Source organism: Peromyscus californicus, unplaced genomic scaffold, assembly GCF_007827085.1.
Source record: "Peromyscus californicus insignis strain IS unplaced genomic scaffold, ASM782708v3 Scaffold_13__1_contigs__length_99412109, whole genome shotgun sequence".
Lineage (NCBI taxonomy): Eukaryota > Metazoa > Chordata > Mammalia > Rodentia > Cricetidae > Peromyscus > Peromyscus californicus.
The window spans coordinates 22,698,984-22,715,318 of NW_026294424.1; the positions used below are offsets into that span (position 1 = coordinate 22,698,984).

The 16,335-nt window shown below is 44.6% G+C and overlaps 1 protein-coding gene across 6 annotated transcripts in view; it reads right to left on the bottom strand.

Moving 5' to 3' along the window:
* Positions 1 to 385: 385 nt before the first annotated feature.
* Positions 386 to 16,335, bottom strand: part of Bcl11a (BCL11 transcription factor A) — a 98,130-nt gene continuing 82,180 nt past the window's right edge. For 3 of the 6 annotated variants that reach the window (XM_052734645.1, XM_052734644.1, XM_052734647.1), the window contains 2 exons: positions 15,613 to 15,714; positions 5,283 to 10,574 (listed from right to left, as the gene is read on the bottom strand). In XM_052734645.1, the coding sequence (XP_052590605.1) occupies positions 8,554 to 10,574; positions 15,613 to 15,714 (2,123 nt within the window). In that variant the 3' untranslated portion in view covers positions 5,283 to 8,553. Of the gene's footprint in view, positions 893 to 5,282; positions 10,575 to 15,612; positions 15,715 to 16,335 lie in introns of those variants that run through there. The other 3 variants (XM_052734646.1, XM_052734648.1, XM_052734649.1) reach the window with 3 other exon arrangements.

Consider the following 16,335-nt stretch of genomic DNA (forward strand, 5'->3'; position numbering starts at 1 on the left):
ACAAATTCAGCTCCTACATGTAGTCACCAAAAGCATATATTTGAAAAAGAGGATTCAGTGTGCCATATTTATGCATTATTTAATGGTATGCAAATTATAAGTCAGACAGGAAAACCACACGTCAGCATTAATAAACAGCAATACTACTACATTAATTATGATATTGTATGATTTATTCCCTAGTTTTGCATTTTGATTCGCTTTGAAAATGTATGCCATCTGATAAGTGAAAGCCTATTTCCTTCTCTACATGTCATGCCCATCCCTGGAGTCTGGTCCTCCTGCCCACCCCGTGGCTTCTGCAGGAAACAGGTACACAAAACAAAGCCAAAGCAGCCATGTTGCCTGGCGAGCATTAAAAATTAAAGAACAAGCGCACGCCGCCTAAAGCTCCAACATTTATTATGTCAATGTTAAGCACACTTTTTAAAAGACAACACAGGATGTATAGAAACGAGGGGTTTGGGGCTCATGCTCATTTCCACAATACGGGTAGTAGGTTGGCTGGCTTGAAAAGGGTTGGACGTCGCTCTCATAGCGACAGTCGGAGGGCCCTCTAAGTGGGACGGGTTCACTGTTCCAATGTGGGTCTGTTTTTTTGTTTTCACTTTTTATTAAAAAATATAAATAAAATGGCACTGCAGGCCCGGGCTGGAGGGACTCGGCGGGACTCTTGTCTTCGTACAACGGCTTCTTGGAGGGTTACTGTCAGAGGACATCACAAACTAGCAGGATGACGGGCACGCTGACAGCGGCTGGGCGACACATGTCCACCCCGCCCCTGGGGGTTTCAAAGTTTCTCAGAACTTAAGGGCTCTTGAGCTTCCATCCGAAAACTGCCACACATCTTGAGCTCTCTGGGTACTACGCCGAATGGGGGTGTGTGAAGAACCTGGAAAGAGGTTGGAGACAGAGGAAGGAAAAAGTACAGGTGTGACTTGGCCTGGTGATTTTCTGTTGTCTTGCTAGCTTTTTACAATTATGACTTAAATCAACCACAGGTTGAGCCACTGGCGTGATCTCTGGTGTCATCTCCCTCCCTGGATATGTCCCCTCTGAGGTCTCCCATACCTCCCGCCACGTCACCCAAAGGACCCAGACTCCCTACTCCATCATATGGAAGGCCTACTGAACGTGGGACACACCTGGGAAGAAACACTCCTCCTTATGACTGAGAAAACTTGGCAGCAAACAGTCCTTTGGTCAAGGATGGGGGAGGGGGCAAGGGAAGGGAGACAGCTTCTTAAAATGATAATAAAATTATAAAGAAACAAAAATCAAAACTGATGTAAAAGCAGCTCAACGAAAACATGAAATGTCATCAAGTTCAACGTCAAAGCAGCCAGCGATTTACAAGAGGTGAACAAATCTCTGAAGAGAAAGCCAGAACCCAAAAAGGTTGCCCTCAAATTGCACCCAAACTGCCTGTAGTTTCTTTCAAACATGCAAGGTTTTTTGTTTATTTGAGGTTTTGTTTTTGTTTTTGTTTTGTCCCGGGGAAGGCAACGGTGAAGGGAGGGAATGGTGATGTTCCCCCAGGTTCCCCCCTTTCTGTGGGCATTGCCTTGAAGCAACAGAACTCAGAGTCCAGATGTGCTGGGAGGAAGGCTAGTACTGTGGCATTCCAGGCCTCGTTGCCATGGTGACCTGAAGCAGGGGCCTGGGGCCTCCTCTCCCCTGACTCCATGAGGCAGGAGGCCTGGGGTCTGGAGCTCAGCTGTGTTCCCACATCCCCCCCTGAGCAGTGGAGACCTGGACTGAGGGGCCTGCTGTGGCCAGGTGGACCCTGGGGACCCCGTCCCTGGCCCACGCTAGCACTGCCCTGGAGGCCTTTTAAGCGGACGCCTTGCAAAGCCCTTTGTCTGACCCACGACTTATATGTAAAGCCCTAATAGACAAGTACATCGTAGGCATATACCATATTCCTGGTTTTTTTAAAAGCACACCAGCCCTCTAGGGATCTGGGGGCTCTTGTTTAGGAGAAACTGTATAATTTGACTTTTTTTCATTGTCTCTATGAGAAATCTGGTAGATTCATGTGCCTTCCTTCCATAGTTTTTGCCATGAGACAGAAAAGAAAAACAGTATTTGGATCAATCATTGAGTTGTGTTCAGCCAAGTTTGGTTACTTAAGTACAATGACCCTTGCGAACTGCACTGGCTCCTTTTCCCATTTGGGAGGGAGGGTGGGATCTGCTGCTCCCATGACAGACGACACAGGGAATTAGAAGCAGGCCAGACTCCTTCTCCAAAGACTGACTCCCTGGCCATGTGCTGTAGTCAATGAAACAGTGGGCTAACAGGATAATGAGATGCAGAAAAGCAAATGTGAATGGCCAAGCAGCCATGTCTACAGTCTGTAGGGGTAGCAAGTCCTGGGACACAGCCTATGTTTTCTAGTGTCCATTTCTTTTAAAAACAAAAAAACAAAAAAAGGTCTGGGAAAGCCTCAGGCAATGCTTAGGAAGATTCGCTCAGTAGAGATCATGCTTTTTCAAAGTTAGTGCTCTCTCAAAAACTAATTTCCCAAGTAGGTTGAAAGAACACTGTCAATCGCAGCAAAATTCCCACAACTGTTTAAAAATTCCTGAACACACTAGGCCGGGGACACTGAGTGACCACTCCGTGGTGAAGATGACAGCCATCAGCAACCATGCTTGTGTGAGTGGAAAGGAGTGTAAAACCAGAAAACACAGTGCTTCCTCCCTAACTCTCAGAGTAAAGTAGGAGGTGGGCAAGACCAGCTCAGGGCCTTCTCAATTTCTTTTGGGGATGGTTCCAAATAATCTTGGTGTCTTTCAGCCAACTCCCAGGGTCTGTGAGGAGCCACCTTGTTTCCTGATTTTTCCAGTTGAAGTGTTCTCTAGTTCACCCCTTCTTCTGTCACTTACTCTTGAGTTCTCACTTCAACCATTATGAATATATACAATATGAACTTATCGCATATACAAAAATGAGATTGAAATAAACAGTTCTAGCCACAGAATGCCTTGGGGGGAGGGGAGACAACTACTTCACACTTCCTGCACGGCTGGTACACAAGAAGCAGCATGTTCACCCCACTTCTGAGCGTCCTTTAAAATGTGTTGGATTCAGTCTTTCTGAAGATTGTAAACAAGAGGACAGCAAATGATCCCAGGAAGGATAGTCACACTGGAAGCGATTAGGGGCTAAAATTTGCAATAATAGCATTGGCTGTATTCCTGCTTATTAAGTTTTTCTCAAATGGAGGGCTTTTTTGTCTTGTTTTTATTCCCTTTGGAACACCCTAGGCATCAGGACTTCATGTACATAGAGAACATTCTACTGGTAAGTCAAGACTTACAAACTTAACTCTGAATTCTCGATGATAACGAACAGTCTGGGTACTTCTTCATTTAAAAATCTATCAGAAATTAATGTTCCATGGTGGCAAATTTTGATTTTGAGATTCATTTCTAGTACAATTTAAAATGTTTGGGTTCAGGATAGAAAATGTTACTTAGAAGTTCTATTCTTGGTGTCCAAGTTTTCATGCCCCCATTGCTCACAAAGCTCCAGAAATAATACTTTATTAGAGGGTTGTAATAAGTCACAAGAGGAAGTAACCTGAAGAAGCTGTCTCCCAACAAATTTATTTAACTTTGGGACCATGTAAATCAAACATAATCTGTGATTTATCACCAGATATTTGCACCTCCCCATTCCCAGCTTGATTTAAGATATCTCAACCTATAAGGATACTGTACCCACCATTAATTCTGTCTGTCAGGATGCAAAATCTAATTACACTAAGAGCATCGTATAGTGAGGAATTAAAATAAGCACTGTGTCTAACATCTACACAGCTGGACTAGGAGCTCCCCTTGGAAGCACAATAGGGACACACAGAAGCTGTTCGGGTGCTTCATATGGTGAAGCAAAAGTCACCACTGTTTACAGCTGACAAGGCACAGGGAAATATTTCTATTTGTTCTGGAATCAGTTTGGTACCCAGAAAACATAGATATCTTTCCTTAGTTTACTAACAAACATCAGTTTCCCCAAGGTGCTTGATCCCCATCCCATTTCAGCACCTGTGAGACAATCCTTCAAACTTTTCTCAGGGAAGTCCCCTTTCCCACCCAGACTGGCCTGAAAAAATAAAAACAAAAGCCAAATGCCTTACTTCCTCCCTACTTAAAAAGAGAAAACTCTTCTGGCCTTGTATACAGGCATTACATGAAAGGGCCACTTCACAGTCACCGGGAAGAAGAACTATGCAACAAAATGCTACCACGAGAAGACAACAGAACAGCTTTGGTTCGGGTTTTACAAAACCAAGAACACTGTGGGATCCATTCATCTACACTGGGGACAGGGAGACAGCACCACAGAGGCACGTGCTCTAAGAAAGCAAATCGATGCTGCAACAGGCAGTAGTTGGAAAACCGACAACACAGATTTCTAAGGAGAGGGATTTTAAAGCAGACCTAACCTGCCTTTCAAGCCATTGCAAAACATGAAAGGATAATTAACTGAAGGGTTATCTACCCTTATTTGCCACCAGCAAGGTAGAACCTGTTGTGTATATATATATATGTATGTATGTATATATGCATGTACATGTTTATATATACGTACATATATATAAAACAACCCGTGGCATGTACAGACCATAGGGTTTCAGAATCGCAAGGCAAACCACAATGCGTCTTAGGAGCCCAACAGTGGCTTCCAGAGACTCGGCTTGGTCTGGCCACCTTTGGTTGCCTATTTCTTCTCTTCCTATCTTTTGCCTCCCCTCATCTTATTATTATTTAACAGGTTTAATATATTTGCTGCCTTTGTTTCTGAACTTTTAGGGTTGAGGGGAAGGGTCATTTTATTACGAGAAGTCATGATGTGGAAATAGGGAGCTATCTCTTTAAGGACCCCTTTTGGCATCCCACTCCAAGACAGGGAGATACTGGGAGAACAGAGAGGGCTTTTAGACACAGTGAGCACAGCAGAAAACCCAGTGACTGAGGGCTGCTCCCGGCTCACGTGGACCGGGTAACTCTGCCGAGGACAGAGCAGAGGTTTAACGGTGCACAGAAATCACTTTCCAATGGCTCTAAACTGTAATGCCTAAAACTATTTCCATGGCTTGAGGTATGTCTATTAATATAGTAAGTACTTTATGCTCCTTTAGGGTATAATACACACATCAAAATGCCCATAGAAATAATCCTGAAAAAGACAGGCTGGCCTTCTCTCAAAACCTGTCATTTTGTTGGAAGGAATTTACAGAGTGTGTCAAATGAGGACACAAGAAGCTTACATTGTACTTTAATTTTTTTATTTTTTTCAATAAAGGGACAAAATGGGTGTATGAACAGGTTAATGCAGACAACTGCCGAAAACACAGACAGTGGGTTCTTCCAATAGAACTTAACAAAGACCAGAAACAAATACAGTAAAAAGCCAGGTTGTAATGACCTTTGGTCATCCAAATAAAAAAATAAAAACAGAGAAAAATAAAAGTTCAAATTAAGTGCCTCTGTTTTGAACAGGGCATATAAGCAATAATAAATAGTGACTCCCATAGTAAAAGATAAAATTTCAAGTTACGACAAACAGCTTTCATTACAGGAATAGAAAAGGCCAATAACAAAATATTCTGCATTGCCATTTACAAAAAAGTATTGACTAAAGCGGGCTTTCTCTTTAATATGCTTTGCATATGAAATTCTTTCCAATCTAAATATAAAGCACCATTTAGTTTTTGGCAATGAAAAAAACTGCAAAACATTGTTGTTGTTTTTTTTCCTTTTTTTTTTCTTTCTTTCTTTTGCTGCATATGAAGGTAAAGATGCTGGAATGTAGGGTGATGGGGGCGAGGGACAGAAGCACACTACGGGACAAACCAACGCTATCAGCTTGCAGTACTGTATACAGCATGGCAGCAGGAAAGGGACAGAAAAGGCTATGTACAACCCTAGGACAGCCATCCGTGTGACATTCTAGCAGGCTCCCCAAACTGCCATTATATGGCTTCTCTGTACAATGTCACACTTTTCTCTCTCTCTCTCTCTCTCTCTCTCTCTCTCTCTCTCTCTCTCTCTCTCTCCTTTTTTGAAGCATACAAATAATTTGCACTATATTATCCTGCCAAATTAAAAAAATATACTGTGGCAGCCTGTCTTTTTTTTTCTACTACCAAAAAAGGTACATCGATACCTTTTAAGAGAACAAGCAACAGTTAAAAATACAAGCTTCAATATAAATACTATAGTGCCTAACACTAGATGAACATTTAATTCAAATACCATTCTAGAAATACAGAAAAAAAGACCATAAATGTGTTTTAGCATAGGAATCAACATGAGTGTGCATTTTCCTATATTTAAGTACTATGTCATCTTAAACTTTTCCCATGGATGTTTTTTACAACCTGAAGAGCGGTGTGTGATCCAAGGCAGAGAATTTCCACTACCATTTTTAAATGGATAACAAGTCTTGTAACACCACCAAGACAATGGAACCCTAAAATGCTGTTCCCCCTAAACATAATGAAGTGTCTTTTTAAAAATTTTTTCTTAACATTTATACTTAAAAAAGTTTTGTACAAAAAAATCCTTGCACTGTAGAAGCGAAAGCATCATTCATTTCTATGTTAAGTGTGTTCTTTTCCATTCACAGCGCTTGCAATGTTGCGTCCAAGTAAGTAAGCTCATTAGTCAAGTAAATGGCTGGCAAAGTTTTTTGTTTTTTTGATTTTTTTTTTAGTTTTGTTTTTTTTTTTTTTTAGTTTTTTTTTAAATGCTCATCAATGAGATTGTGTTCAATTTTTTTTTCAGCATTCTTGCAACTTTTCCCTTAATAAAGACCTGTAAACTGGGAAAACTGTACAGTGCACTTAATTGTCCTAACTGAGCAGGCTTATTTTATACTCAGCCTCTGTATCTCTGATTAGAGAAAAGATACAGGCATCACAGGCAGAGTCAAGTGCTATTTGAACACCAACTGGGGCAGATGCTAGCTTAATTAAAACAAAAAGAAAGAAAGGAAAAGGAAAAGGAAAAGAAAGAAACAATAATAAAATAAAAGCAATGAATCCCCTTCCATGTTAACACAAATAGCACACAGTGTATGGGAAGAAACGAAGCACAACTTTAGGGAGCACTGACGTATACATACGCTGTGCTCTTAAACCCTCTTCCTTGCTGAGGAACGTCACATTAAATGTAAGTCCTAACGGTTCATAGTTAGTCATCATTGTATCACTATTAGCTTATACACCTGTTCTAGTTTAAAATGCAAATAGTACCACATTGTGCTAATAAATCACTTTCTTTTGTCTCCCTCTGTCAAACTGTATCAGCCTCATCCTTTAACTATAGTCTAAAAGATCTTAAGTTTATCATCCGATTGTCCATTTGACAACCATGCGGGTCTGGATCTACTTCTGTTGGTGCCAGAGTGTCGTTACATGTATTACTTTAAACAACTCCTTACTAACGTATTTCACCATGTTCCAGGGCCTTCGCACATTTCACCTTCAATTTCATCATCATTTAGAAAGAATAAAATAAAACTTTAGGCAAAACAGCCCATTTCTTTTAAGCTCTCACCAAGAGCAAAGTAGCTTTTATACTGGTATAATCAGTTTTGTTCACAAAGTTAAAGTCCAGGGAAAACGTGATGATTATAACTAGGACACACTGGGCCGTGTTTTAGGTAGCCATTGTTGTGAGAACTACGACAGAGAACTCGAGCTAGGTCCTACGCTCACTGCCTCACCCAATGCTGAATTAAACTACACGTTTATAACAGGCAGAAAGAGCCATCAACATGGTCTTAAGAGATCCAAGGCACTCATATTTTAAAACCAAATGATAGAATGAAACTTGTTTTTCTGTTAATTTGTCAATTCAAGGCCTTTTCCCCCTCTCCAATCAATACATGTGACCCTTTAGAGACAGACATTTAGCACATACTTATTGTTTTCAGTGCTATCTGTTCTGTCTGTAGAGGGTGTGTGAACCCAAACACTGTTTTCCCTCCTGTTATAAAATAAAGCTGTACATGATATGTATTACAGAATTATGCAGCATGGTTTGTTTTTCCCCTCTCTCACTCTCTCAGAACGGAACTGGAAACAGCAACATGTTTGCTCATAATGAATTAGGGACAATTTAAAATAGCCATAACATACCATACATGCTGTCTAAGTTTTTTTAAAAAAACAACATACACAACATGTAAATTATTGCACAAGAGAAAGGCTCAAAGTTTGCGTAAAATGCAATAGTATTGCCCCAGACAGATCATGCATTCAAACGGTGAGAACATAAAGAAATTTAAAACAAAAAAAGAAAAAAGAAAAAGAAAAAAGAAAAAAACAAAAACAAAAAAAAACAAACCAAAACCAGGTGTGCTGGTGACAAGCACTCACTCATAGTGTCAGCTTCCATCACTTCTGTTGTTTGTTTGTCTGTTTGTTTGATCACATGGGACTAGAAAAAAATCCTACAGGGAGCAGGGCTGGAGGACAATGGGAGAGGTGAAAAGGGGCATCGGGTGGGAGTGAGGGAGGGTATTAATATACCTCTATTCAGTTTTTATATCATTATTCAACACTCGATCACTGTGCCATTTTTTCATGTGTTTCTCCAGGGTACTGTACACGCTAAAAGGCATCTTACAAATTTCACATTTGTAAACGTCCTTCCCCACCTGGCCATGCGTTTTCATGTGCCTGGTGAGCTTGCTACTCTGGGCACAGGCATAGTTGCACAGCTCGCATTTATAAGGCCTTTCGCCCGTGTGGCTTCTCCTGTGGACAGTGAGATTGCTACAGTTCTTGAAGACTTTCCCACAGTACTCACAAGTGTCGCTGCGTCTGCCCTCTTTTGAGCTGGGCCTGCCCGGGCCCGGACCACTAATATGGGGCGTGCTCCCTCCACTTCCCGTGCCGCTGCGCCCCGAGATCCCTCCGTCCAGCTCCCCGGGCGGTGTGGAGAAGCGCAAGCTCCCGTTCTCCGAGGAGTGCTCTGACGAGGAGGCAAAAGGCGATTGTCTGGAGTCTCCGAAGCTAAGGAAGGGATCTTTGAGCTGCCTGGAGGCCGCATAGCCAGCGAGCCACTGCGAGTACACGTTCTCAGTGTTGGGCATCGCGGCTGGGGGCAGGTCAAACTCCTTCTCCAGCTTGATGCGCTTGGAGAAGGGGCTCAGCGAGCTGGGGCTACCCAGCAGCAGCTTTTTGGACAGACCCCCCGAAGCCGATTCGCCGGGGGAGCAGCCGCGGCCGTTAACAGTGCCATCGTCTATGCGGTCAGACTCGCCGGCCACCGAGTCTTCATCGCAAGTGTCCCTGTGGCCCTCGGCCTCGGCCAGGTGGCCACGCTTATGCTTCTCTCCCAGGACCTGGTGGAAGGCCTCGCTGAAGTGCTGCATGGAGCTGAGCACCATGCCCTGCATGACGTCGGGCAGGGCGCGACCCTCGTCGCCCACGCCCACCACCGCGCCCCGAGAGCTGTTCTCATGGTGGCGCGCAGCCTCCAGGCTCAGCCCAAAGCCGTAGTCCACCCTCTCGCTCTCCGTCAGCTCCTCCTCCTCCTCTTCCTCCTCTTCCTCCTCTTCCTCCTCGTCCTCCTCTTCCTCCTCATCCCCGTTCTCTGGGATCAGGTTGGGGTCGTTCTCGCTCTTGAACTTGGCCACCACTGACTTGAGCGCACTGCTGGCGCTGCCCACCAGGTCGCTGGTGCCAGGTTCCGGGGAGCTGGCGGTGGAAAGGCCGTCGTCGGACTTGACCGTCATGGGGGACGACTTGTGCATGTGTGTCTTCATGTGGCGCTTGAGCTTGCTGGCCTGTGTGCACGCATGGTCGCACAGGTTGCACTTGTAGGGCTTCTCACCAGTGTGGCTGCGCCGGTGTACCACCAGGTTGCTCTGAAATTTGAACGTCTTGCCGCAGAACTCACATGACTTGGACTTGACCGGGGGCTGGGAGGGAGGAGGGGCGGATTGCAGAGGAGGGAGGGGGGGCGTCGCCAGGAAGGGTGGCTTGCTACCTGGCTGGAATGGTTGCAGTAACCTTTGCATAGGGCTGGGCCGGCCTGGGGACAGCGGTGGGCTAGACGTGTTCCCTGCCAGCTCTCTAAGTCTCCTAGAGAAATCCATGGCGGGAGGCTCCATAGCCATTGGATTCAACCGCAGCACCCTGTCAAAGGCACTCGGGTGATGGGTGGCCAGGGCCATCTCTTCCGCCCCCAGGCGCTCTATGCGGTGGGGGTCCAAGTGATGTCTCGGTGGTGGGCTAAACAGGGGGGGAGTGGGTGGAAAGCGCCCTTCTGTCAGGCCGGAAGCCTCTCTCGATACTGATCCTGGTATTCTTAGCAGGTTAAAGGGGTTATTGTCTGCAATATGAATCCCATGGAGAGGTGGCTGGGAAGGACATTCTGCACCTAGTCCCGAAGGGATACCAACCCGCGGGGTCAGGGGACTTCCATGTTCGCTTTCTAAGTAGATCCTTAATCCATGAGTGTTCTGTGCGTGTTGCAAGAGAAACCATGCACTGGTGAATGGCTGTTTGCAAGTTGTACATGTGTAGCTGCTGGGCTCATCTTTACCTGCAAAATAATACAACACCAACATCAATGTGTAATCACTGAGGCAGGCATCAGCAATTGCTTATTCATGTTCCAACATCCAGCCTCTCCTGGCCCCACCCCTGAAGCCTCAGCCTTCACCCATCCATCCCTACATGAGTCTTCCATGTTGGTGCCCAGCAAATCTTTGTCAAATCGGTCCTCTCAACATTTAACTCCATTCTAAGAATTCCATATTCAAGCCCCACTGCATAGAGTCCCACCCAATTAAGACTCTGATAAAGGAGTGCTACATCGTAGGGGCCTCAGCAAATGTCTTCTCAACACCCCCCCCCCCCATTTCCTGTGGTGTGGGCAGGTCATTTCATCTGTGTGTCAATGTCTCATTGGTTAAATGGAGTACTGGGACAAGGACAAGGCCAGAGCCAGGAGACTTCACAAGGCAACTTTTGCTCTCTAACTCCTGTAGTCCTAGTCCATTCTCCTGTGGGCTGCAGGTGAACTCAACTTTCTCACAGGCAATCACTGCATAGAGATCAAAAAGGGAAGGTCAAATCAATATGGTTCTCTGGTCCTACACCGCTTAGCAGGAAACATGTCCATTGATGGTATTGTTAAAATGACAGGGGACTCCAGAAAAGGCTTTGGAAGAAGAGAGAGTAGCAACATTGTGTTATCCCAGCCTGTATCTAAATTCCACAACATCCTGTAAGGACTCCCATGTCTAAAGTCAAGGGGATGTTGTGATTAAAATCTCAAAAGAAAAATTTAATTCTGATTGAACTGGAAAGCTGTACCGAATCCTGAGGAGTTTGCCCCGGTGCAACAAGAGAGTGCGGAGCAGTCAGGACTGGCTGGTGCCAGCCTCAGCAGACCCAGCACACTGGTTGTGGGGGCACTGAAGGCAGCCAGCGCCGTGGCAGGCGCCAGGCTGAGCAAGGCTACCCTAGCCTCCTCCTCATTATTTTGAGAGGCTAACAACGTGAACCAAATTATACAACATCCTGCGCCCTCGGCTGAGACTCGGCTCCAGTTGAGAAAGAAACAGAAAGACACAGTTCAGCTAGTCAACTCTCTGGCCAGTAGCCAAGCTGTCTGGAGAGGGGCCCTGCTTAAGTCACATTATTTCTCTCTTCCTGAAATGAGCCCAAGAGTGGTAAATGCCACTGTGGCAAAGAGGGGGCCCGCTTGACTTCACAAAAATCGCTCATTTGTTTCTTATAGCTAAACTTAAATACATATTCCCATATATGTTTATATATGTGTACACATATATGGAGAATATGGAGTAACTAACAGAGTTAACAAGACGATTGCAGCCTTACAAAGGACAGGAAAGACAGTGGCCTCGGGACAAGGGTGAGAAGAGCTGATGGCCCGGGGATTAAAATATAACTGAGAAATACACTTTCCCCCTAAATGAGAAGAGGCCCTTAAACCCATGGCCAGCATTTGTCAGTGACTCTGTCAATGGGACAAAATTCACCAGGGAGCTAAGAAGTGGGCATGAGGAATTCATCAATTATATGATTCCTCCATTTAGCAAGTCAGAGAGAAAAGCTGCCAAGGTCTTCTGAGGAGCCCCAAACACTCATATTCCAAAACAAGGCAGCCTCGCTCAAGCACTTGTCTAAATAATGGACTCCTGCCCTGCCCTTGTAATTTACTTTACAATGCATTTATAATCTCACTCAATATAGCCCGCTCCTGGGGAAATCTCTTTAACAAGATTAGATGGTAAGATACCAAAATTAGGTTTCAAACATTTTTCTAATGTAAAAGGAGGAAGAAAGGCAGAGAGATTTTGAAAGAAAATGCTGACATTAGAATCACATTATCTGCCTATTTTTGTTTGCCTCTTTTCTTCAAAGGGAAATAAAAAGCTTCATTGAGAGTATTTTCATAAATTTTTTGTTGTTGTTGAACAATGACTTGGGTCCTAAATAGACAAGGAGGGGGTCTGATTCCAACCACTGTGACCCTCCATGGCTTTCTCCTTCGCCTCCCTGGGACTCGGGGTCATTATTATATATTCAGCCTGACAATCAGAATTGGGTAACTAAGGAGCTTTGTCAGATGAAGCAAATCCTTAACACTTTCGTCACTCCAAATGCCTTAACATCATATTTGACCCTTATAATCTCTTAAAGCCTGGGAATGGACCCATAATTAGCAACGACGGTTTCAATGTGCTATGATAGGCCCCTGATAAAAGCCAAATCCTGTGCACACTAAGCCACACCAAGAGTCTCGTCCACGAGCTCCCGGGAGGCTTGAGGAAGGTCCATTTTCCTTTGCTTCCTAAAACCATTTGGTTTCAGAGGGAGCTCTGTGACGGTGTCACAGAACGTTCCCACCCGGTGCTGTCTCCCCTCACATCAGGTCTGAGGAACCGGGTTTGATCTTATAATGAGTGCACAACACACAGCTTTCACTACTGCATTTTGCATTCCCATCAACTAGATACTCTAGATCATGAGGGGCAGCTAGTGTAATCATAATGTCAATGAGAAGGGCTGTTACGATTGAGACTAAAGATTACATGGAAAGAGCCGCTCTGAAACTGGTAATTATTACCAGTCCACTAATAGCAAACGATGCATTACAATTTCACCATATAATCTGTATTTCACTCGGCTCATGCTGGTGCACCACATTATATTACAGTGCTCACAGAGTCTAAATTCCTAAACTGCAGTCATCAATAAATGTGTTACTCGCCGTAATTTGTGAAATTACTTTGTTCATAACATCTTTGATGGTTTAGAAAGACCAAAATTGATTTCCTGCATAGCAAAATTAGGGCTACATTGATTTATTGATGTGTAAAATATAATAATATTCTTCATTTACTATGATGAAAATCAACTTCTCACTCTGAGAGCCTCATTGGGCATTTACCAGGATTGTTTTGATTTAAAGCAATAAACTGAGCCCTGCCCTTCAACGACACAAGAACTCAAGGCACTGAAAGGGTTAAAGCCAGCTGTTGGCCCATCTACTTACTGACTTTTAATTTTATTTTATTTCATTTTATAAGAATGGTTTCCATTTCTAAATGTGTCACAAACCTGAAAAGTCATGTGACTGTGGCCTCACAATTTGAAAGAGCAAGGAGGTCTGTGATAGGAACCTCGAATGTCATTTCCTAGCTTGTGACTTGGCGTCCAACATGAAATTTCCCTGGGCCCTGGGATTCCTACATGTAAAACGAGCATTAAAAACAGGACCTTTAAAGAATGGTTGAGTCTAAAGTAGCAGAAGTATACACGGCCAGTGTAAGCTATCAGGTCCAGTGTGCAGGTTTTCATTACCACCGTGTGTGTGTGTGTGTGTGTGTGTGTGTGTGTGTGTGTGTGTGTGTGTGTGTAAGTAAAACTAATCACATCACGCTCCCAGCACGGCTTGGAAAGGAAGGTCCATGGCAGCTTCACCCCAGGCTTTGGCAACAGAGGCAGGTGGGGGAGTTCTTAAGACACTGCTAACGATTTCGCAGCCAAGGAGGCCACAGGGCTCTGAGAGCCAAGACGGTTGGTCCGTGCAGCTGAAGAGGAGAGGCACTGGCTTTGTCACAGAGCTTTCTGGAACCCATTGGCACATACCATCTTCTGACTACTCCTGTATTGGTGAGTGTGCACTGTGAGCAGCGGGGAGAGGGTAGGAGGGACTTCCATGTCAGCTTAACCTCCCAGGCCTCAAGAACACCAAGCTCTGGATAGGGGCCCAAACTGCCCTTGGCCAGCAGCCTTTGACCTCTCAACTCCACCCTCCACCACCTGGTTCAGCCTCCCTTCCCACTTCACAGCTAAGTGCAGGCCCCAGGCACCCCTAGCAAAAGAAAGAGTGCTCTCCACCCAGCTGGCATGCAGGGACTGGAATCTGTGAAGCCAACCCCTAAACTCTGCAATATGTGGCCTAACCCAGGCTCGGGCTCAGCTGGGGTCGGGGAGAAGAGAGGTGCTTTTACCCCGTACCACCCAGCCCTCAGGACCCAAGGGCTCGTGAAATCCTACAATAGTTCTCTGTTACCTGGGATTACCTAGGAGTGAATACAGATAAAGAACTGGTTTTGAATCTGCTCTCGGGGCATGTCCTGCCCTGCGGCACCATCCACAAGATGGGTAAGGCTAGTGACCCTCTCATGAAAAGAAGTCTCATCGATAGCCTTGGCTTTTGCATCTTATACTTTGTTACGCTTTCTCCTGTCCTTTTTTCTTCCCACAGCCAAGTTATTTTTTTGTTTGCTTGAAAATAAACATTAGACGCCATACTTCTTTTTTTCTTGAACCTGGGGTAGAATCAATTCTTCTTTCAAATATTTTGGCCATACGTGATTCATACCACATACTTCTACACAGAGAAGAAAACTGAGCTGCTTTCTGAAACATCTTTCAGAAAACATTTTTATAAATGACTAAATCTGACTTTCATAAAGAGGCGCCCACTACAGAAGTCAGCGGCACAGGCGTGAGTGTGGGAAGGCAGCAGCGGCCTTGTACACTTTACCTACATTTCTGGGCATTTTTCTCTAAAATAAGGAGAAAAACAGAAATTATATGTGTTGTGTATCTGCATGCATATATATACATATATAATAACCATGTGTATCTGTCTATAAATACACCATGTTCAGATATACGTGTGAATGCATAAATAACATGCATCACAGTATCTCCAGAGTAACTGTAAACTGCCTGTGGTACTGGCCTTGCTAACGATGTATGCCAAATAATTCAAAGCATCTACAAGGCCAGAGAAGTGAATGTCCAGCAGTAAGACGGACTGTGGACACAGGGGTGTACCAGCTACCGGCTACGGAGCCAGGAAAGGCGAGCTGCTGCCAGCTCCAGGTCTCCCGTGGGAAAAGAAAAGGGGAGGGAAACTCACTCTCGGGACAGGGAGCCGCAGGAGAGCTGGTGCCGAGTGAGTAACGAAACAATATGTGGGTACCTGTCTATGCTGAAAGAAACTCTCTCCCGTACTTAAAAAGCAAGGACAGTTTCCCAGAACTACCATCTCTACACATGTACATTTGTAGAAGAGATAATGTTCAACTTACAAATACCCTGCGGGGCATATTCTGCACTCATCCCTGGCGTGGGGATTAGAGCTCCGTGTGCAGATCGAGGGGAGGACAGGCCCCTCCAGTGCAGAAGTTTATCTGTGAAAGAAACCCAGAATCAAACACTACAGCCATAAACAATGTACATCGTAAACCACAGGATATCACATTTCACTTCCATTAACATAGATTAACATCATTACAACAGCCTTGCAGATAGTCACCAGGCCCAGGCCCGAAACAAACAACAGCAAGAGCCGTCCCCCATAGCTTTTGTTTTGTTTTTAATTTTGGTCTTCCTTGGACAACAAGGAAGGGGTTGGTTTGAAGTCTGGAGCATGGGCTGGTTCTTAGGTTCCTTTGCTTATTTGTTGTTGTTATTTGATTATTACAAGAGATATAGAAATAGCAAGGAGAAAATTGGCAATAACATGGGTGGGCCACAAAAATGGGGTTTATCTGCAAGACTGGTTTACACGAATACATGGACTACAGACAAAGCCATGCAAACAGTAGGCTAATTGCTTTCAGGGAATATCACTGCTCAGCTTCCTCCAACTGTAGGTATTTCAGTCCTGGGTGGGCCACACTCTGGAATCCTGTCAATGGGTAACCCAGGAAAGCATGTCTTCACACAGCACAAAGCAATGGGGGAATGAAGATTAGACTTTCAGCATCTAAACAACTTTGGCCAACTCCCCCATACCCCTTCAGGGTGAA